The sequence below is a fragment of the Aythya fuligula genome, chromosome 11, assembly GCF_009819795.1.
Source record: "Aythya fuligula isolate bAytFul2 chromosome 11, bAytFul2.pri, whole genome shotgun sequence".
Lineage (NCBI taxonomy): Eukaryota > Metazoa > Chordata > Aves > Anseriformes > Anatidae > Aythya > Aythya fuligula.
Window position 1 is genome coordinate 7,899,102 of NC_045569.1, and position 21,384 is coordinate 7,920,485.

The 21,384-nt window shown below is 41.4% G+C and overlaps 1 protein-coding gene across 1 annotated transcript; it reads left to right on the plus strand.

Annotated features, from left to right (window-relative positions):
• The first annotated feature begins 5,784 nt into the window (after nt 1-5,784).
• Nucleotides 5,785-17,745, plus strand: CRABP1 (cellular retinoic acid binding protein 1). Its single transcript, XM_032195137.1, has 4 exons — nt 5,785-5,854; nt 5,988-6,166; nt 8,950-9,063; nt 17,433-17,745. Exons 1-4 carry the CDS (start codon nt 5,785-5,787, stop codon nt 17,481-17,483), a joined length of 414 nt encoding a protein of 137 aa, XP_032051028.1. The 3' UTR covers nt 17,484-17,745.
• Nucleotides 17,746-21,384: the final 3,639 nt, after the last annotated feature.

Sequence of the window (21,384 nt, forward strand, 5' to 3'; positions counted from 1 at the left end):
ATTTCTAATTTAATGATAACCCTTTCATGAGAAAGAAACAACTTTTCTGCATTAGTGATTGTGGGGAGCGTTCCCAATTTAACAACCACATTTCAACAATGTCAAATGTGAAATATCAAATCAAGGCTGCATAACATGCAGAGCACTGCTCTCACTTTTCAACACCCCTCAGTTATTTGTCATGGGCACACAGGAAAACTACCAAGCATAGCTCAAAGGAAAGGTTGGGTTTTGAGAGTAGCTTTATCAGCATTTCTATCTGTTGCCTGACTTAAGTGCACATTCAGAGGATTCTATTTAAAACATCATATGAGGTATTAATTTAAAAGCCTCTGATAGGGGAACAGTAACTTTGTTCCTCACTGTTGAGCATGCCTACAGAAGCTTAGAGCAAGCAAGCTTGGCAAAGGTTTGCTTTTCTTAGAGAGTGATGCAGACTAGTGTGATCTGACCTTGGGAGCCCAGGAGGCAGATTTGGGCTTCAGCAGCCTCTGCCTCAGGTCCTCTGCTTCCCTAGCCTAGGTCGCCTGTGAGCAAGTACAAGCAACTCCAGTGCTTTAAGAGCTCTTCATCATCTTATCTGGGGTGAAGGTACTTGTCTGGACAGAACCAGTCCCCAGATCAGTTGAAACAGTCTGAATAGACTATTCTGTTTAGCTCTCTTCAACAAAGAATATGCTGGAGAAAGAGAAGAGAAGGCTAGAGTCTTATTTCCTAGTCTGTCATTCAGAAAGCCATCCTTGATTCACAGATCCACATAAAATCCATTTAATCATGCATAAGGCTCTTCACAGAGGAGGACTTTCACTGCCAGGCCATTCTTGTGAGTCATGGGTTCCGAAACTCTTAAATTTTTTTTTTTTTTTTTTTTTTTTCCCCCTTCCTGAAGCACATTATTTCACCCAACAAAACATGAAAGCTCTTTTTAGTCATGTGAATAGATTTTTTTCCTGTTCATACAAGACTATTTTAAACTTGGCAGATTGTTAATGTCCCTTCAAAACTGTTCCCTTCTGCCACGTTGCTTTATCTGAAGCAAAGGAGTTTGGGGACTTACATCTCCTTTGCAGCAGTCAAGCCACATGCAGAGTCTGACTTTTGGGAAACAAGAACTGAAGTCTTGTGCTGAAGTCGGCTGTTGATAGCTGGACCATTTAGACAGAAGGTAATGTCACTTATGCTCTGAACACTCTCAGTCAGTGCTCAAATTCTGTGCATGTCAGTTAAAAGGTCCAACTACTGAAAATCTGTATTAGATGTTTGTTATTTGGTATGACCCTTCTGCATAAGGATTTGGCCATTTGTAAATGGGTTTCCAAAGCAGAGATTTAAACTATTACAGATAGAATATTAGTCTGAGACTGAACGATCTTGATCTTCCTCCCCACTGATATCGATGGTACTACCCCGAGAAAACATGCCTGTGAGCACCTCTAAACCACAGTTTGTACTTATTGTGTTGCTGTTGTTGCTACTGCGCATTGCTGGATCCAAATCAAATTGCTCAGTGGTCTGCAGAATTAATGTGCAAGTGAAGAGACAATCAAACTCTGTATTCAGAGTAAGAGCAACAAATTATACGTTGGTTAAGGAAATATTCTCAATTTCATTGTATTCTCGTAGCAGTTCATAAAAAAGATTGAAAGAGCAGGTGGCCAGCTTGAAGCCTGAATGCGGGAGATGACACAGATCAATTAGTGCCTCTTGAAAGGGAATATCATAGGGAAGGAATTAAGGTGATATTTATTTTTCTTAATGCACATAAGAGTGGCAGACACTTTACTGCCCATCTTTAACAATATGAGTATTCATTTGCGTTCCTATGAGTTAGGTCTCAAAACCCCAAAGGATAACTTGGGACTGGAAATCCCTCCAGCACTTTAGCCTGGGAACAGTGGGTATTCTTTCAACTGTTAATGAGAGTGCGGTAGACAATGCAACACTGTAGAAATGCTTTTTATTCTGCATACATCTGTATTACATTTCACCTATTGTCATGCTGGAGGCTCGTGGTAAATTAATTTGGCAGATAAATTTATGACGGCAATTTGCCTTCCAGTTGTATAATTTATTCATGTCAGAAATAATTCATTATATTCTCCTTTAAACCATTCTTTTTTTGGAGGTACCACCTTAGTAAATAAAATTTATTGTTTACCCTGAGCCTTGTGTGACTTCACAGTGGTCAGTCACTAACCTCAAGGGGATAGTTTTGGTCACATTACTGGTCACTTATTTGGCTGGATGATGGAGTGCCCTGGTCCCATCTGTACATATATTACTTTCTTTTGTCTTAGGGGCACTGCTGGAAAGATTAATTAGGTCCATCTGTGGGGAAAGATCAGCCTTAGGGGATTCAGGTAAATAAAATAAACGCCAAGGGGAAAAAACTGCTGAAGGGGTTGTTTTGGAAATCAAACTGTTTCCCATATATGAATGAGGAAATTAAATACAGAAGGAGACTGAAAGAAAAGTAAAACTGCCTTTTAGTCTGGGTTATTTCAGCATGACCTGATAAACATCTCCTATTGCTGCTGTGCTAGGATAAGGATCTGTGATGAGGGGTAAAGTCCAATGAGAATATTCTCAGCTAAGGTAAATCAGTAGCTTTCTGATCTCAGCGGAACTACCCTCACCTTATGACAGTGGAGATTTGAGTCATATCTGCCACAGTGATATTATTTCTCTCCTTCATTTGAGTGATCCAAGACATGAAGTAAGCTGATCCTGATTCTCATTGTCCCCTCTTATTTATTTATTTATTTATTCATTCATTTCTTTATTTATTTATTATAATGGTGCTAGATTCTTTATGGCTCTTACATCCCACATCTGTTTTCTTTTCCTTTCTCTTGCCTTTCTTCAAGCTTCTTGCCATATTTTCTTCCTTATCTTTTTCTTCCTTTTTTTTTTTTTTTTCCCAAGAAGTCCAGCATGCCTTTAAGTCTAACAGCATTGAGCTAACTGATATGATCACAGCTTGTAACAGAAACTCAGCTCTCACTGACTTTTATATCCTTATTGTTATATGTTCAGTTAATTGGTGTAACTGGTATGTAAGAAGTGAAATTTACTGCAATTTAAGTTATATCTCATTCCGTTGCCTTATCAGTCTAAGGGAGGACTTCTACACCACAAAAAAAGGGGGGGTCACAATCCCAATATTTGCATAAGACAGGAAAGGAAAAAGAAAAACAAAACAAAACAAAACATTTTTCTCACTGAATTTTACCTGTCTTAAGGGCCTGGAACATAAGAGTTGCTTTGCTTTTAAACTTTTGTTGAAGTGAAGTTAGGTTCTTTATGAGATTGCAGTTCAGCTGCTGCCGACGGTTAAATGAATTGGTGAAGTCAGAGGAACGGGAGGGCATATTTTTGAGATAGAAAGGGAAAACATAAATGATTTAAAAGGAAAGAGAAGACACCTACAAAAAGGCTACATGGAAGAATGTAGCTCACAGGGCAAGGGGGAAATGGCTGTAGGTGATCAATTCAACTTCTGTATACACATGAAGCACTTTGGGTGAGAAGGAAGGCATGTGCTCTGGAAACACATGTGCCTGTCTCCAGCCCTGTGCTTGCAGCACTGGCAGGGACCAGTCTCAGGGACAGTTCCTAGCGGGTTGAACTTTGAGGTCTAATTCTAAAGAGCCAGTGAGCCCAGTCTGCACCGCTTGAGGGAAACTTGCTCTGTGTATAAATGAGGTGTGAAAGTGTACACATGGCCAGACAAAGCCAATTCAACACCCAAGAGCATATCAGGGGGTTTGTTTTAGAAACAGTACTGTATAGGTGGATTGGTACCTCACTGCCTGTAGAAAAGATTATTGTCTGAATGAAAATGTAGTTCGATGTCTGTGTATTTGGGTTGCATAGCTCCATGCACTGCCCTTGCAGAAGAGAGCCTTTATCACCCGTAGGCACTTGTTCCTTCAGCTTGCTGCGCTCTCTAGATGAAGGGTATTCTGAGGGCTCTCTCCTGGTCAGCATGAAATATGTCAATGGCCACAGTCCAAGCCAAAAAAACCCAGTTCTCCGTCTTAGGAACACTCTCACAGAGTGTGATTCCAGCTACTGAGAAGGGTATATTCCACCCACTGCAACGCTTCTGGTTCCGGCAGTGGTGCAGCAAACGAAAGAACAGCAGTGGATCTTAGGTGGTCCTTTGAAGACCAACATGTCCCCGTCTTAACATCTTCTGGGCCAATTTGTTTTCTCCGGTAGAGACAGAGGGTCCCTTCCAGTTTATGCTGCACGTTTATTACCGTGAAGCTGTTGTCCTGCAGAGGACGTACTGCTCCCCCTGGGTCCGTGTGTACATGTTCTGTGTGCTTCTGGGAGCAAGCCTGGCCCGTGGCAGTGAGAATCCAGTGGTGCAGCTGGGAAGCTGAAACTGAGAGACTGAGCAGGGTCCTCTGCGTCATGGCAGAACACAGACTTGGTGCAGGCTCCCTGGGCTCGCGGCTTTTTGTTCCTAAGATTCGAGCCTACCTGCACGAGGGCTGTGATCTGTGTGTGATCTGTGTGTCTGTTTGGTGTTTTCTTCCCCAGGTGTTTGGTTTGGTGGTGGTGGGTTTTGTGCTTTATTTGTGCTTTTTGCCTTTTTTTTTTTTCTTCTTCTTTTTTTTTTCTTTTTAATGAGGTGACTGGGAACCTTAAAACATTTCAGATGGGGATTCATTCTCTTGTCATTTGCTAAAAGCTGAAAAATGCTTTGCATTTTTTTTCCTAGAGAAAACATGTTATTGAAAACAGATACTCCCCACTAAAATTTTTGTTTCTTGAAAAAAAAAACACAAACACAACACATTTTCCAACAGAATATTTCAGATAAAGAACCATGCCAGGTCTCCAGGGTATGCTAAAAAGACAGGAGAAAAGAATTGGTAGAAAAAGAGGGACTGTCAATGGAGAGAGGTTTTGTTCTGCCCTATGGTTCTGCCTCATGGCTCTTTACTCGAGTACAACTCCTCCTGGGGTGACAAGCAGAGGAAGAGGAGAATGCTGCCTAACCTCTGGCTGAAGAAACTCCTAGATCTGTACATTGTCCAGGAGTGAACACATTTTATACATACCTCAAGCAACCAACTCGTCCATTTTACAGAGTGAGGCTAACAAGTGGAGGACGGTTGTGGACGTACCGTGAAGCCGGCTCAGCAGAGCTTTTCCTATAATTACAATACATCTGGCTCTGGTCTGAGTGGGGAATCACAGACCTCTGAGCGTCTGGAGCATTTCCTTATGCACAACAGCAGCAGCAAAACTGCCTTAACCCGCCAAACCCCGCTCCCCTTCAACCAGCCGGGTGGGTAAATCAGCTGCAGTCCAGCATCCCGGACCTGACACCGGGACACTCGAGGCCAGGCACTGGAGGTGCTGCTGACACCGGGCGAGGCGCTCCCCCCGTAGCACACCGCTGGGGGCTGCAGCAGGCGGGGAACACACCTCGGGGGGCTTCCCCAGGGGCCTCGGTAACGACCCGGGGGCGCCTTCCAGCCGGGCAGCCCCACCCCGGCCCCCCTCCGGCGCCCCCAGCCGCGGGCCGATCGATCCCCCCCCCCTTCCCGGGGAGCCCCCCGGCGGGGCAGGGGGTGGCGCTGGCCGGGGGCTGCGGGGCCGGGCCGGGCCGGGGGGGCTGCCCCTGGCGGGGGCCGGGCCGGGGGCCGGGGGCGTGTGCCCCGTTGTGCTGCCGCCGCCGCGGCCCGCCCCGCTCACAAGGTGCCCGAGCCGCAGCCCGAGCAGCAGCGCCGCGACCCCGCCGCCGTCCGCAGCGCCCGCCCAGCCATGCCCAACTTCGCCGGCACTTGGAAGATGAGGAGCAGCGAGAATTTCGACGAGCTCCTCAAGGCGCTGGGTGAGCCGGGGGACGGGACGGGACGGGGCCCCGGCCCCGGGGGAAGGGGGTAAGGGGCAGCCGCGCTCCGGTGCCCGGTGCTGGGCGAGCTGGAGGCTGAATTCAGGCTCTGCTTCCTCTCCTCTCCGCCCAGGTGTCAACGCCATGCTCAGGAAGGTGGCGGTGGCCGCCGCCTCCAAGCCCCACGTGGAGATCCGCCAGGACGGGGACCAGTTCTACATTAAAACTTCCACCACCGTCCGCACCACCGAGATCAACTTCAAAATCGGAGAGAGCTTCGAGGAGGAGACGGTGGATGGCCGAAAGTGCAGGGTAGGAGGAGAGCACGCGTGTGTGTGCGTGTGTGGGGTGTCTGTGTGCACACTTACAGACACACAACTGCTGCCCTAGCCATGAGGGATGCTGTGCCCATCCAACAGCGTTACCAATCTCTTCTTAGATAGGACAAACACTCCTGGTGCCAGCATCTCCAAACGGTGCCATCGCTGCCGTCCACCCACTTCATCCTGGGAAACACTCTGGGGGGGTTCATGGTGGTCGCAGCACACTTTTTCCCTCTTCCAGCATTCTCCCTCATGCAGGACAGGGTAAAACTGAAATCTGAAGGCAACAGAGCGTTGCAGGTCCTGAAGGCACAGCTCAGTTCCTTGGCTGGCAGGGTTTTGTACAGTTCTCTTTGCCTCCCTCTGCCTTGGCCACCTCAGCTGCGGTGAAAGATCTCCTGTGTCTCCCTCCGTGATGGGAACACAGGGAATGGTGGAATGAGAGAGACCTCAAGAGTCAGGATTTAGTGCACAAGCCTGACATAACTTTTGTACTAAAATCAATCGGACATCTTCACAAGCAGGACCACAGACTATTGGTAGTTTTGGGCTGGAATCATCTCTCGAGTGCATGTCTTCAGTTTGCTGATCAGATAAATCTTTAACAGTGTAAGACAGACTTTCAGCCAGAGTTATAACAGACATAATTACACCATCTCCTTGTGCAGAAGTGCATCAGAGGGCGTTCACTGGAGTGTTTTGGGTTTGATTCTGAGTGTGTGAGCCCCTGCTCCTCTGCCCTTTGTAACCACTTTTGTGGCTGTGGAGGGGATATAATAGTGGTGCTGTCAGTCAGCAGCATCTGACACCGGCTTCTTGCTGGTGTAGATACATGGGATCAGGAGTACTGGAGAAAATCATAGCTGTCTTTGAAAAAAGTTAACAAAGACATGCGTTTGTAATCCTTTGCCCAATTGCTTTGCTGTCACTGACATTTATAAGATTGCCTGAGAGAGAAGAATTTGTAAAGAGTACCAGAATGTAGTCCCAGATAAAGAGTATGGGTTTTAAAATATCTTGTGATATTGAAATAATCTTCTTGCCAAGCTGTAATCTCTGTTGATTCTTGGGCCAGCTTCTGAGACCATTTGAACAATTAAAAATTCAGCATAAATTTGCTATCTTCAGTGCAATTGCTATGACTTTAAACTTACGAAAAAGGGAGGCAGATCTTGGGAGATGGTGAAGATTTAGAACATCCACTTCATCTCTAGGATGAGTTATCGTATATTTAACAGTTTGTTCAGGAAATGTTTCTGGCTTTGGTAGTTTATCTTGTTCAGCAAAAGTAGTATTTTAGTGTCTTAGTGCATAATGTGCACACAATAAATGTGACCCGCTTTCTGGAGAAGGATTTATTGCTGCAGATGGAAAAACAATAATTACGGCTGTAAGCTTTGAAAGTTGGAAAAATCTGAAAGAGATGTGTTTTCTGAAGTAGTAAATTTTTTCCATGTGTTGTGAAATTGTTTACAGTCCAGTCTCAGGAATGAGTTGTACGGTTGTGTATATATAATCAAGATGTGGCCACAGTGCAGAAACTGAGAGATAATAAAATAATACTTCAGAATATAATTTGCAATACCTGGCAAAATTGTGAACTGGTGATAGATTGTGATATACTTTATGGAGTGGAGGGTTTTGTTCTGCCAACTAACTTAATCCATTGTTCAGACAGACAAAGAAGAGTCCTACGCAGTTGCACTGAAAGGCATAGCTTCTATAACTGCTGCTTGAGATGGCTTGTCGGCCTAAAAAAAAAGTACTGTTTTGAAAAAAGTATTTATAAAGTGAACAGCTAATTCTAAATCAAAGGAAAGGGGTTTTATTTATTTAATTAATTTCCCCTTGCAAAGTCTGGGATGTGTTAACTTGGATTTATGCATACATATGTGTGCACACAGTATTTGTATATAATCACAGACTAATGAATGTCTCCCATGTGCTAGTTGTAAAGCAATTACTTGCACATTCATTATAGGGCATCCTTCTGCACAGCTGTTCCATTGCACCATAGAATAATAGTTCAATGCTAGAATGAAAAGCAACAGAAAGTCAGGGCTTGCCTATTTGTGAAAGCTAAACAAAATCCTATGTTTTCTTAAATTATTTTTCTGTAGTTTCATAGTCATTATTCAAATGCTTTGAAAAATGCCTGAGGGTGTTTCAATCTCCAGACCCACAGCCTTAAAAAAGAAATATTGCAAACAATAGAATCCTAACAAAGTTTCTTTAATTTAATTGTGATTTATTCTGGTTTGTTAGCACAATATGTGCTTAACATACTGTTAACTTGGCAGAGTGCCATATAGCATGAAAGGTTATAAGAGGCAGATACTGCATTATTTATGACCATAAAATGATACATACAATTCTTGATGCTTTTACACTAAGGGGACGCAGTAGTGATAAATAACATGTCACATCAAACATGTGTTTGGGAATGTGAACACTACATCACATTTTTAAAATATTTTTCACCATTAGGCATTTTATGAAAATGGCTTTTAATTTAGAAACAAATGCTGATCTACACTGAAAAGATACATCTACAATTACTTTGCTATTAATATATACTTACTTCCAGGAAGCCCACTTACACCTTAATTTTGATTTCACCACTTTCCACTGATGCCTTTTTCCCTTTGCCTTTATCTATGTGTTGCTCCTTTACTGCAGCAATTATTCTCACTACTGCTCATTGCTGTCTCTCTGCCTCATGCTGCTAGAGAATATAATTAATGTTATTCCTAATGGTTTTCTTACCCGCAGAGTTTGGCCACTTGGGAGAATGAAAACAAGATCTATTGCAAACAAACTCTTATTGAGGGAGATGGTCCTAAAACATACTGGACTCGAGAATTAGCTAATGATGAGCTGATTTTGGTAAGAACCTTGAACCCACCCAATGCATGCACCATATTAACAGCTTTCATTACTGTGTAGCACGATGTAGTATTTTTCCTTACCCAAATCTGTCTGGAAAACTGCTGTTTTCAAAATTCTCTGTAGTATAGTTCACACATCAATCTTTCCTTTCTTTTTGATTTTTTAAAGAATGAATGAAAATATATGCAGGTTCTCACTTGCATTTTATTGTTATAGCTTTCATCATACTTTTACTGGTAAAATAATCACAAGTGGGCCACTTCTGCTCCACAATAATGCCAAAGAATTTGCTTGATTTATTGCAGATTTTCTCTGGTGAAAGTGAGATCAAAGCGTTTGACCTCATTTCTGAAGAACCTTCTTCTCCAGAAGGCATGCGTTTAATGTGTTGCTTCTTAAACACAGTCACATGGTGTATAGGAGCGATGTGGCATGTTGTTAGTATGCTCTAATCTCATTTTGTTTATGAAGAACACACAGTTACTCCCTTTCTTTGCCACCCTCCCCAATTCCTTGATCATCTCTGAATGCAGTTCAAAATTGCCCTCATGAGCTTGTCAGAAATCCACCCATTTGCATGTTTGCTGTCAGCCAACATCCCCCCTCTCCTGTGTAACTTTACATGTGGCAGCAGGGTTACTTTGAGCATTCTGAGCAGCACCTCTGCAACTGCCTCTCAATTTGTGCCATAAATCATATGCAGTTTCTTTATTTATATTGCACTTATTTCTGTTAGAGCTGAGTTCTCTTTACTGAGTATTTCCTCAGTCATCAATTGACTTTAATGCAACAGTATCCAGAACTGGATATAGACAACAGTTTCTCTGGGTTGCAAGTAGCACAGTTCAGCTAGAGTTCAGAATCATTTTATTGCATGTGTTCTTACAAGTTAATTCTGGGTAAATCGGTAGGTTGAACTCCTGTGCCTCATCAGTTTGGTCACGGAAGGCAAGCTGCTGGAGTGACACGTAAGACATCAAAGCAGGAAGTTTTTATTTTGAACTATCCAACTAATGAAACCCCTGCACTTTAAAAAACAAAAAACAAACCAAAAAAAAAAACCTCACAAATGCTTCTCTAAAGCAGTTGGAGCTCTGTTTTAAAGATTGTATCTAAAACAAAAACAAGACCCAAACCTAACCAAGTATAAATAAAAAGCTTTTAAGGTGTTAATGTTATTCCAGACATCTTGGAACTGTTCACCCACCCCTTAGGAGGAGGTGTATGCTGTTAATGAAATCAGACTGGTTTCCTTTGAATTACTACTGTAATTCTGGATCTTTTTTTTTTAATTTTTATTTTTTATTATTTTTTTTTTTTTTTCTCCCACTCAACCACTGAAATTCTTTATATTATCCAAAAAGTTTAGGAGACAAAGTACTTTGATCTCTGCTTCATCTTCATATATAGTGGAATGAACAAAATGTATTCTCAGCTATCATTTTTTCAGCCTTCTGACAATTAATTTTTGTAGTTTATTACTTAAACAACAAACTAGTGAGGTAGCTGTTAAACTAAGTGAATTGTTCCCAAGCAAAACAGGAAAGCCAGTTATAATACTACTGCCTCCTGCAATCAGCAACATGAACTTATCCAGATGGCGAAGGGGAATGATGTTGGTTAAGAAACAAGAGCAATTCAAAGATTATAAAGCCTCCAGCCTTTTTTCTTGCATAATAGAGCCTGTTGAGCTTTTCTGAATGAATTGTTTTTCAAATTAGGATATAAATTAGAAAAACCTCCTTCTTATTAAAATATTTCAAGTTATAGGAACACAAACATAACTTCTGATAAGTTGTTTTACTGGTTAATTGCCTTGCCACTAAAATATACACATTACTTCTAATCTGTACATGTCTAGATTCAACTTCCTGCTGTTACATACCATGTTCATTAGAAGCTAAATATTATTCCTAATGTTCATTATTGCAAATAATTTTCTTATTATCACCAATGAAGCCACCTCCTAGAAAAACCTTATTTTTGTTAGGCTAAATCACTAGAAGACCTTGATCCCTTCAATGTAAAACAAACTTTCTTTGAATCATTCTTCCAGCCCCTACAATTTATCAATTCACTTTCTAAACTGTGAAGAGTAGAACTGCACATGCCACTTTGCCAGCAACCACACTAGCATCTGATGCAGTAGTGACCCCATCTCCCCACTCTTAGCTGAAATTCTTCTGATTTATATGTAAATACTTTTTTTTTTTTCTTTTTTTTTTTCTTTTTTTCTTTTTTTTTCTGGAAACTCTTGCTTAGCTGATCATGATCCCAAGTGATTTTCCTAGTTTCTGATTCCCCAGACCAATCATCTTCCCCTTTTCTGCAAGTTAAGACCATGTTCATTGGTTGCTAAATAGGATTTTACTGTGGCCATTATAAAAACATAGTGTATGTTTCCAAGTGATTGAGATCATTCTTCCTGTTTTTCACTATTTAATATGATTCTGTGATTCCATTTTTCTTTTCTGAAGCATAATGGCCTATTTTATTTTATTAAATATTAGGGCATTGCTAGGTCCTCAAGACAAAGTTTCAAGCTCCTTGATGAGACATTTGATGAGATTGAATGTCCAAGTCTTTTAAATGTGCGGGTCAACATGTTCAAAATCTTCTGTCACCCTGGAGCTCGGTAATGAGGTTTTTCTGAGAGTAATGGTGGTAAGTGTGAGGGTCCATTTGGAGAACTTAAGATGGACAAAATTAATCCTTTTGGCAGACCTTCTCTTTAGTGGAAGACAGAAAGGATTAAAGGATGCTATATTTATTGTCTGTAGCTTCTAATCGTAGAACCCCAGAATATTCCTTGCAGTCTGTTCTTTGGGCTTTAAAAGGTAAACTACCCAAAGGGTTTGGCTGAGGTGCATCCCTTGACCATGACAGGGAGCAAAGTAGGAATAGGAGCTCTTAGTGGAAAGACTGGGGAATCCCTTTTGATCTCTTGTGTCTCAGCTGTGTTTGGATTTTTCATCACTCCAGTGAAGAAACGTTCAGCTTGGAATTTTATTTTATTATTTTATGTCTTGCTTGGAAATCTGTCTTGTGTCTGAGTCTGCAACCCCTCTTTTATGTCTTACTTCTTCCAATCTAAGATCATGGTGAGAAGATGTCCTGTCTTTGTCTTCCCCCCTTTTCTCCTTCCATCATCCCAGCTTGTTGAGGGTTCTTTAGGACCTGAAATTCACTCTCGTGCAGTTTTGCTGCCCATATCAGTTCAAACGTTTAATGGTTCCCATCTTCACACTTTTCAAACCTTCTTACTTACCTAAGAAATACTTTCTGGTCCTTCACTTTTCCTGAGATACTTTGGTAAAATTTCCACATTTCTATTCTGGCAAAGCTCCCAAAGCTCCCTAAGCAGAAGGAAACCACATTCCTATGAACTTCTAGATGTCTGCAGCTGGGAAAATGTCCTTTATGGAGCAGACCCTGTGATGTAGCAGTTCAGGAACTCTGTAAGGCTGATACTTCTCACACTCCGCTCTTGCTTCTCCAGCCAAATAAATCTTTCAAGAAGTCCTGTCTCCTTCCTAGCTATTACATGCATTTGTAGAGGAAATCAATAAAACTCATATACCATGTGCAAAAAGTTGCAAGAAGGAATCTAAACTGTGTTAGACTGAGGCATTAATGGGAAATAGGCTTGGGGCAACAGGCAGGGGGTGAGGAATGAGTTTTACTCTGCTAATAGTGTCTATATAAACCTTGGAGGTTTGCCACATAATTTTTGATCTAATGTGCCACGTTGCTTAGGGGGTCCATTAAATTATGACATTTCCCTAGTGGAAGGATATATTTTTCTTTCCAACACAGCATGTTAAATAAAATGCATTTTTTAATCCATATTTAAAAAAAAAAAAATCAGTGTTGAATTGTCATGACTACCACAGAGCTAAAATAAAAACTTTATTACTATATAATTATCAATCTTTTTTGCATCCTGGCAGAAGAATTTCCTTGTGTTCTTCAAAGATACACCCTTGGAGCAATATGATGTTCTTTCATGGCACCTCTGTTCCTCTGGTACACAGATGCTGGGAACAAGCTATTTAGTTAGGGAAGGTTTTCTTTACCTTCAGGTGCTAGTTATGTTTGCCTTTAGTTCTTAGTTCCTTGCAGCATGGAGAGTGAGATTCCTCTTTCTAGTAGCATAAATAATATTTGGCTCACAGTATGGCAGAAGTATGTCTGAAGTCCCGTTAGAAAAGAGACCTTTCAGCTAAGTGAGGGATTCAGGATCAAGCTCTGCTTTATAAAAAAAAAGGTGCTGCAAATGTGCTAGATCATTGCATCTACTTTAATCAGTGCTGTTAATTATAATCTTGTGGGATGCTCTTGCTGAGATTTCAGCATTTCTGATTTTCAGAAGGACTGAATAATCTAGATGAAAAAGATTACATGGAATATGTAAACAAAGGAGGGTGGAAAGGATAGATCCCCATCAAAGTCCACATCTGCTTGTCTTGACTGTATTCTTGAGTCAGCATATCCTTGTCTGCAATTCCACTCTGAAGCCACTTGGATTAGAGCTTGGGCAATCAAAATTGGAATCTAATACAAAAGTACGTTTTTCATTTACTTGTCTAAAAATTAAGACCTGGTATTTAGGCTGTTGTAACATGCTTTTTCATCACTTAACTTTGCTTTTATAGTCTGTAGAGTTTTTGCTCTTGCTGTGTGTTTTTGTCAAGGAAATTAATGAGCTATCAATCACTTGGGTAAGTCAGAAGAACAAAAGGTCTGCTCTTACAAAGTTAAAGGATACTGCTTCCGAAAGTTTGCTATTCAAATGAGAAACATCTATATATTCTGACTTTATCTGCCTTGCTGCTTTCATAGCTGCTCATGCCTCTGTAGAAGTTTAATCTATAAAACAAATATTTTAAAGTGGATGGTTACTGAAGGCTTTAAAAACAGCCTCAGACCACATTTTGCACAGTTGATGTATCACACAGGGGTTCTCAGAATCAATTATAGCAAGGGTCAAAGATCAGAACATTAAGGGGGCAGAGGGGTTCAGGCATGGTTTATATCCTCCTTTCCCTTCCCAGAAAAATCATGGCATAGTTGATTAAAACTGGTGAACTGTGGAACTTAGATGAGTGAGTGAACATTTTTTAAATTATATTGCTGGCTTCTAAAATTAAACATAGCAGGTAAGAAAAGTCAATGAGGATTGGGAAAGATATTTTGCAGCCAAATGCTGAGATTTGTGACGTTCCTAAACCTTGTACAGAACAATGGTAAACTACCTAAGCATTTAACTTTTCTATAGTTCTTGAAGAGTGATCATAGAATCATAGAATGGTTTGGATTGGAAGGGACCTTAAAGATCATGTAGTTCCCACTCCCCTACCATGGGCAGGGATGCCACCCATTAGATCAGTGTATTTAAGTGATGTTAAATTCAACCAGTTAACAAAAGGAGGCTCGCCTCATATGGAAGTCAGCGTGGGACGGTGTAAAGTAATGTCTGCTTTATAGTATGCACGTGTACATATGGAAGTCTGCACATGGATCCATGCAAAGCCTTTTCTGAGGATGGAAAGATACTACTCATTTAAGTAGTATCTTTTCTTTTCCATTTATTTGCTGATGTCTTATGTCTTCCTTTTGAGAGTTGGCTCTGCAAGTTGGTCAGTCATGAACAGATAACGATTTTTGCATATGGTGGCAGAAGTGATCTTAGCCAGTGATTGTTTCAGTGACAGTTTTCCTGATTATACTGTTCCACTTATCACAAAGGCTCCTTAGCAAATGTTTATAGAGAAGGCCTTATAAAAGCAATTTACTCATACAATTATATACTACTGCTCTGTAATTCTCATTTTATCTGTAATGATATCAGTTGTCATCAGATCTTGAGGGAACTGAGAGACGGCAGTTTGTTGGATTATCCCCTTGTGCAGGGCTTTCTTTGCAGTGTGCATTTGGACTCTTAGCCACAGATTATATCAAACTAAATGAAGAAAACTCTTCCGTAATTGGCAGTCATTGCACATTAAAAACCCTATTTTAGATTCAGATAGAAGTCTGATCTTGTAGCAATTCGTAAATGAGTGTGTCCTTTGCAAGCTGGTGGGAGTGTGGTGTTTGAAAATCCTGCATCTTCTTGTTAGATTTGAATTCAGCTTGGTAGTGTTGCACTCTTTTGAGTTGCAACTTCACCACCAAGTAGCCAGGATTTTTCTCTCTCTTTATTAAAAAGTTCTACTCCCTGAGTCATGGGAACCCCTAAAGTCTGCTTGTTCTGACAGGTACTAGCACTTTTTGCCAGTCTAGAATTAGAACCCTAGATATTAGGCTGCTCCATCCTACCCCTGAATACAAAGATTTAAGTGTGAAGGATATAAGAGTAACAGCCTTTTGATTTGGATCTTCCCCTGAGCTTGGGCCCAGCTGTACAGTAGATGCTTCTGCGATTAACCACAAGAAAAGGAATGCAGCACGTTTGAACGTGTTCCTCCTTGCTTCGTTTAGCAACGTGTAGTGGAGTTTGATCAACACTACTAGTAAGTTACAGTAAGGTAGGGAAACACCTTTTACCTAAGTCCACATTTAAACCATGTACATAACAACAACAATCACAGCTATTTCTTTATGTGCTTCAGCATGGAAGTAAGAGCAGCAGGGACCAAAACTTCAGTGTGCTTAGCAGAATTTGAATGTACCACAGAAAGACTATCACTGTCAGTGACCTTCTAGTTTATACAGACAATCTCAAGCCCTACATGGTCTTGATTCTGACTTCCTTTCTCTGGCAGAGCTCCTGCTGAAGCAATTTCACATTTGTGTATAATTTTGGAAATGCTGAAGGAAACCATAGTGGGGGTGTTTGCAGCTGGTGCTGCGGGCAGTAGGAAACTAGCCGCATCCTTGAATATTCCTTTTCAAATATTTTCATGTTTAAGTTAAAAATCTTACCATCCAAAATTTTAACAGGTCTTTTTCTTCAGTAAAGTGAACAAAACACATGCCAGAGGTGGTTTTAAAACCAAATCCCTTCAAAGTGGTGTTGGCCAAAGCAAGCGTAGGAAGCGTTAAAACAAATAAAGTCCAGCTGAATTTTCCTAACACACTGGGGTAGGTCTTAATTATATTTTCAGTGAGACCTTGGTAGTTATTACAGCCAAGCACCCCACCTCACAGCTCATTAGTAGTGAGCTTGAAACTGTCCATGTCAGTGTAGCTGGACATCTACTGTGCATGTAGTCAGTATTTCCTCATTCTTGCACACATATTTCCTTTATGTTTAATTGTTTACTTCAATTTTAGCCTGCCAGACTTGAAATCACATACAAACACTTTGGGTTTAGGTAGCTTTCTCAGGCCGCTGCCACAATCTCTCTCATGCCTAAAGGCCCTGATAACCTCTACTGCAATATTGCTGTCATTGAATTGCCTTTTACTTACAGGACTAGGAGGTGATTTGAAAGCAAGCAAGCAAGCAAACAAAAATGAACCAACAACACCAAAAACAACTCAGGTTTCAGATACATGTGAAACCCTATCTCAGTCAGTATAACATGATATAAGACCAACTCTAGGTACCTGGAAAATCAAGGCACCCTGAGATACTGAATCTGGCATGAGAAATGGAATGGTAATGGGACATTGTATTAAGTCAGTGACTCTCAGATGTGTAGTGATCAAATATTTACGAGATATCATAATTTTTTCCTAACATGAAATGAGTTTGATCTCCACTACATTTTTTCCATTATGTGACCTCATTTCAGACTCTTTCTGTAGTTAACTAATTCACTGGTTAAGGTCGACATATCCTGAAAGAAGGTTGTGATTGACACTGTCCACATTACAGCTTGGGAGCAAAGGTTTCAATATCTTGGTATGTTGTGTCAACATCTTGCAGCATTATGTTCACAGATCATACATACATATTCACCAACTCTTCAACATTGCTCTACTGACTTCATTTGAACTACTCTGATTTATACCTGCAAATACTAGAGAAGGTGTTTTGAACATGCCTTCTGATCTGAATTCCACCCCCACCATTTCCAGTTCAAAGTGTTGCAAATGTGTCTAAATATAACAGCACTACATTCCAAATTGTCTTTCTTTTCTCATGTTTATTTATAAATGCATGCCATGGAACTATAGAAAAAGGGAATTTCTGGGTCATTTATCATTCTGACAAAATTCATGGTGCCTGGGAAAGAAGGTCACCTACAGTGCATTCCTCTTCTAAAATGACTCCTTTCTTTGCTCTCGTCTGTCAAAAGGCATAGGAAATTGCATTTCTGCTGTAGGACTAGCTACTATAGTAAAAGTAACATTAAAAATGGTGTTAAGCGTTTGCTGATTCTGTCTCTTCTGATTGATTTCTATTTCTTTTCCAGACCTTCGGTGCTGATGATGTTGTGTGCACGAGAATTTATGTAAGAGAGTAAAAAAATCCATTTACTTGTCATCTGGGATGAAGTGGAGAACTGTGAAAAGCCCCAGTGTAATGAGTATCCATGTGTGCTGTTACTAATGCGGTGTTGTATGTGACCGTGTGTGTTATATATGAATCCATATCCTGTTAAGTGTATTTCACTTTATTTTTCATCACAGACACTACTCCTTCTCATTTTTATGCCATCATTTTTTTTGTGTCTGCTTTGTATTCTGTAGTTGTCATTTGCTATGGTTTCATCTATTATTAAACTTATTGGGCATAACTCAGAGCTGTTTCGGGGTGTTTTTAATAGAAAACCCAGAAGTGCTTTGATTAGGATTGAAACACTTTTTAACCTCTGTTGAAGTCAGTGTGGAGTTTCACTGCTGCTGGCTAGACTTTTGTAAGGCCTTTTGCAGAGCTGCAAGCTGCTTTCTCAAACTGGGATCTCTGCCTCTTCTTTTTTCTGACCTGTCTCCTTTGGAGAGTCACTGAGGAACAATTCCTGTGATTGCTGGGGCTGTGATTCAGTGGAACCAGACAAGGAGAGCTCATTGCCCTCTTTCCAGCTGCATCTGTAAAGAATGACCGAGTAGAGCAACCATTTTTCTTTTTGAATCATCATTGGTTCGCTTTCTGGGTGGAAACACTCATTAACCAAATACAAAACCCAGCTGTATCTACAGGACAAATAACATTGTGATCATGACTAATACTTACTGTCATCACACCCAAGCATCTCAGACATGGTTAGAGAGCCAGAAGAATCTGGTAGACTTTACTTATTTTGGTCACAAAAAAGATAATGCTGGGCAAAGCTGCTTTTCTCCTACCTTCTCACCTATGATGGGGAAAACTTCTGATGGCTTCACTCCCATTCTCAGTATTACAGCTCTCAATTTTGTCAATTCAGTATTTCTTTTGTTGAACAACTGAGTAAATTCACAAAGCAGAGCCATAGCTCAGTAATGAAACACCTAATTTAATGTACTTATTCTGGTGCAAAGTTCCAGCCACAGCACTATCAAATGTTAGATTCACTCTGAACAGGCATTCCTATGATGAACCAAGAACTTTCTTGTTCTTCAGTGTGTGAGATATCTAGACATACATGCTAGGAGCACTACTTCGTTCTGTGCAGTCTCCAATCTTATCTGACCAATTTTTAGCTTTGCAAAATCATTTATCAGCTTTGCATTACCCAATCATAGCAGATTTTGAAGAGGTTCAGAGTTAGCAGAGTGTATGTCCTGTTCACTGGGCTGTACTCAGTATTCATAGCAGTAAAATAGGTCCAACTCTTGATCATCTTTGGACATCTGTGGCAAAAAATTACTTTGTCTCTTTGTAGCTCTGCAAAAGAATCCCCTTGACGTGATTCTTAAACTGCTGTGGAGAAAATAGCCACCTGTCCTATGTGTCACACAGTGAGCTACAGCAGCACAACAGGAGAGAAACAGGATGTTTTCCGTCTCCTCTGCTCTCTGACAGGTCACACCTTCTTCATCCAGGATTAGCATTCAAGATGATTTAAGTTCAAGATTATTCAGATTCACATATTGCAGTTGAAGAGAGGGATCTTTTCCTTCCACACTCTAACCTTAAGCCAAGCCCCATTTTCACAATCTTGGTTCAGTTGGTACCAATTAAATATACTGCGTGTCAGCTTGCACTGAAGCATCAACTGCAATGAGTTCACTTTGGTTTGGATTTAGGTCATGCTGCCCACTGATGAGAATGAAACCATAAGGGGGGGAAACAGTGATCTATCTTTATTTTTTATCTTATTTTAAGATACAAATTGTAATTTTTCCCCACATAAATTCCATTTATGGAGTATCTGGACCTGCTTGTGCAATCAGCTATACCAAAGGGACTCCACAAAAAGTGCCAAGCAGAACTAGCTCAAAGCGTCTCAGTGATGTGGACAAAACTGTGTATTGCCACATCAAGGCTGAGAAGAAAAGAGCTCTGTGTTGTAGAGCGTGCTGGCTCATGCCATATCTCTGCATCAGCAGGAGCCTGCCAGCACTGTAGGGTGGGTGCTTTGCTTCCAACTCCTGGGGTGGGTGAGAAGGTGGACGGTGGAGGCTGGTACAAGCAAGAGGGGGCAAGTACCAGAGTCAAGGTTGGTAGGTTCAGGACCCTTTTGCCTTTCCAGAAAATTGGCAACTACCTTTTCTGCCTGTATCTAAAGTAGCCCTCGTGTACACTCTGTGAGGACTCAGCAAAGTATTGGTATGAACCTCACTCACACTGTCTAGAGCCTGTGAGTGCACTTAATGGAAGCAGTGATGTCTATGTCTCATTTCGAGGAAGGATCATGCTAAGCTGTTGTGCCGCTCCAGCAAATATCCTTCAGAAAGCTTTACCACCAATTGGAAAATACCAACTTACATTTCCATCCAGTTGGCAACTGCTGTCCATGCAGTAAAGCACGAGCTGTGAAACTGGGTTGTAGAGGTTATGATTAAAAACAGACTCTTGAGATATGAGCTGCTCAGCGTAACTGGGAACTTTCCTCTTCCAGGATTTAAACTGTTCCCCCAAGCTCTGTTTACAGTCTGGCAAGAAAGAAGTTCCTTTCTTTAGTAATTTCAGTGTGGAACCTTCACCACTTGATTACCTTTCATGGAGTTACATTAGAGTTACTGGTGCGTGGGTAAATTTGTATGAACAGAATTGGTCCAGAGTTAGTTTTATGGCTCATTCTTGAAACTTTGCAAAGGCCAAATTGCATTTTGTGAGTCCTCCTGGATTTTAAAGCTCTTCCAATCTAGGCACACAAGGATTTGGAATGATTTTGCTGGCCAAAAGCCTTGCAGTCATCTCCTGCCCTTTCTTTCTTTGCTGAGATTAGGCCCCTTGGGAAACATGGGAGTTGAGCAATGCCAGGGTGGCCAACAGAGACAGTTTTATACACTTTTTGGGAAAAAAAAAAAAAGAATTCACTTCTCTCCAGATGAGGTGATGGAAGCAGAGTGGGGTGGCTGTAGCCAGCATCCACAAAAGCTTGGTGTCACAGTGTCCGAGTGTTAAACAGTTGCTTAGCAGAGTAGGATCCTCAAAGCTTCAGGTGGCCATTCTGTGCACATGGGAGTGAGGGACTTCTATAGACGAAGATGCCAGGACAATGGAGCACCTAAGGATTTACACAGAGGGTTTGTTGCCTACTTGATATCACTTGGCTACCTGAAAAGGGTCCACAGCATTTATGGATACTGTTTTCCACATCCAGATCAAACAGACTGTCTACATCTCTAGGTGTTGAATCAAGCATGTGAGCAAGCAGTAGGGTCTGCTCACAGCTGTGTGTATCAGCAAGCAAGCTGTGCTCCTCCAGAGATGCAGAAACTTCCTTCCCTTCGTGCTGCTGTGTTCTAGATAGCGTGTTGGCCCTTGGCCTGGAAGCAGCCGGTGGTTACAAGCATGTCGTGGTGACAAACAGCTCACCTCTGTCCAGCTGGTGGCTGCTCAGTTGCTGTACAGAAACCACTCATGGCATGTCTGCTGTCTCGCATGTCTCTCTGCCCAAGGAGCTCAACTTCTGAGGTCTGCTGGTGGCCAGTCGTGATGGCCAAATGCCCTTAGGGCTTTGTTGTTGTGAACCGTACAAGTGAGTGTGCTCAGGAACTCTTCTCCGTCATTTTATTCCATCTTGTTATTTATGGTTAAGAGTATCTCTCCACACAAAGCCAGCAGGTTACAGATAACTAAGAAGGTGGGAAGACTTCCTCCCTGGAAGACACTAAAATAGAAATGCCCTGACTTCAGTTGCCTCAGCAGTCCTGCTGCTTTAAGGGGCCAAGGGAGTATTCCATCGCCTAAACATAGGTGCCTGTAGCTGTTTTAGATAACCTGTGTATCCACAAGATCTGCACCAGGCTAGCGTATAACACAGCCTGTGCATG

Excerpts from the sequence above, each read along its gene's own strand:
- CRABP1 (XM_032195137.1), top strand. The coding sequence starts at position 5,785 with ATGCCCAACTTCGCCGGCACTTGGAAGATGAGGAGCAGCGAGAATTTC. Across the intron at positions 6,167-8,949 it reads TGGATGGCCGAAAGTGCAGG|AGTTTGGCCACTTGGGAGAA; the intron begins GTAGGAGGAGAG and ends TCTTACCCGCAG. Across the intron at positions 9,064-17,432 it reads CTAATGATGAGCTGATTTTG|ACCTTCGGTGCTGATGATGT; the intron begins GTAAGAACCTTG and ends TTTCTTTTCCAG.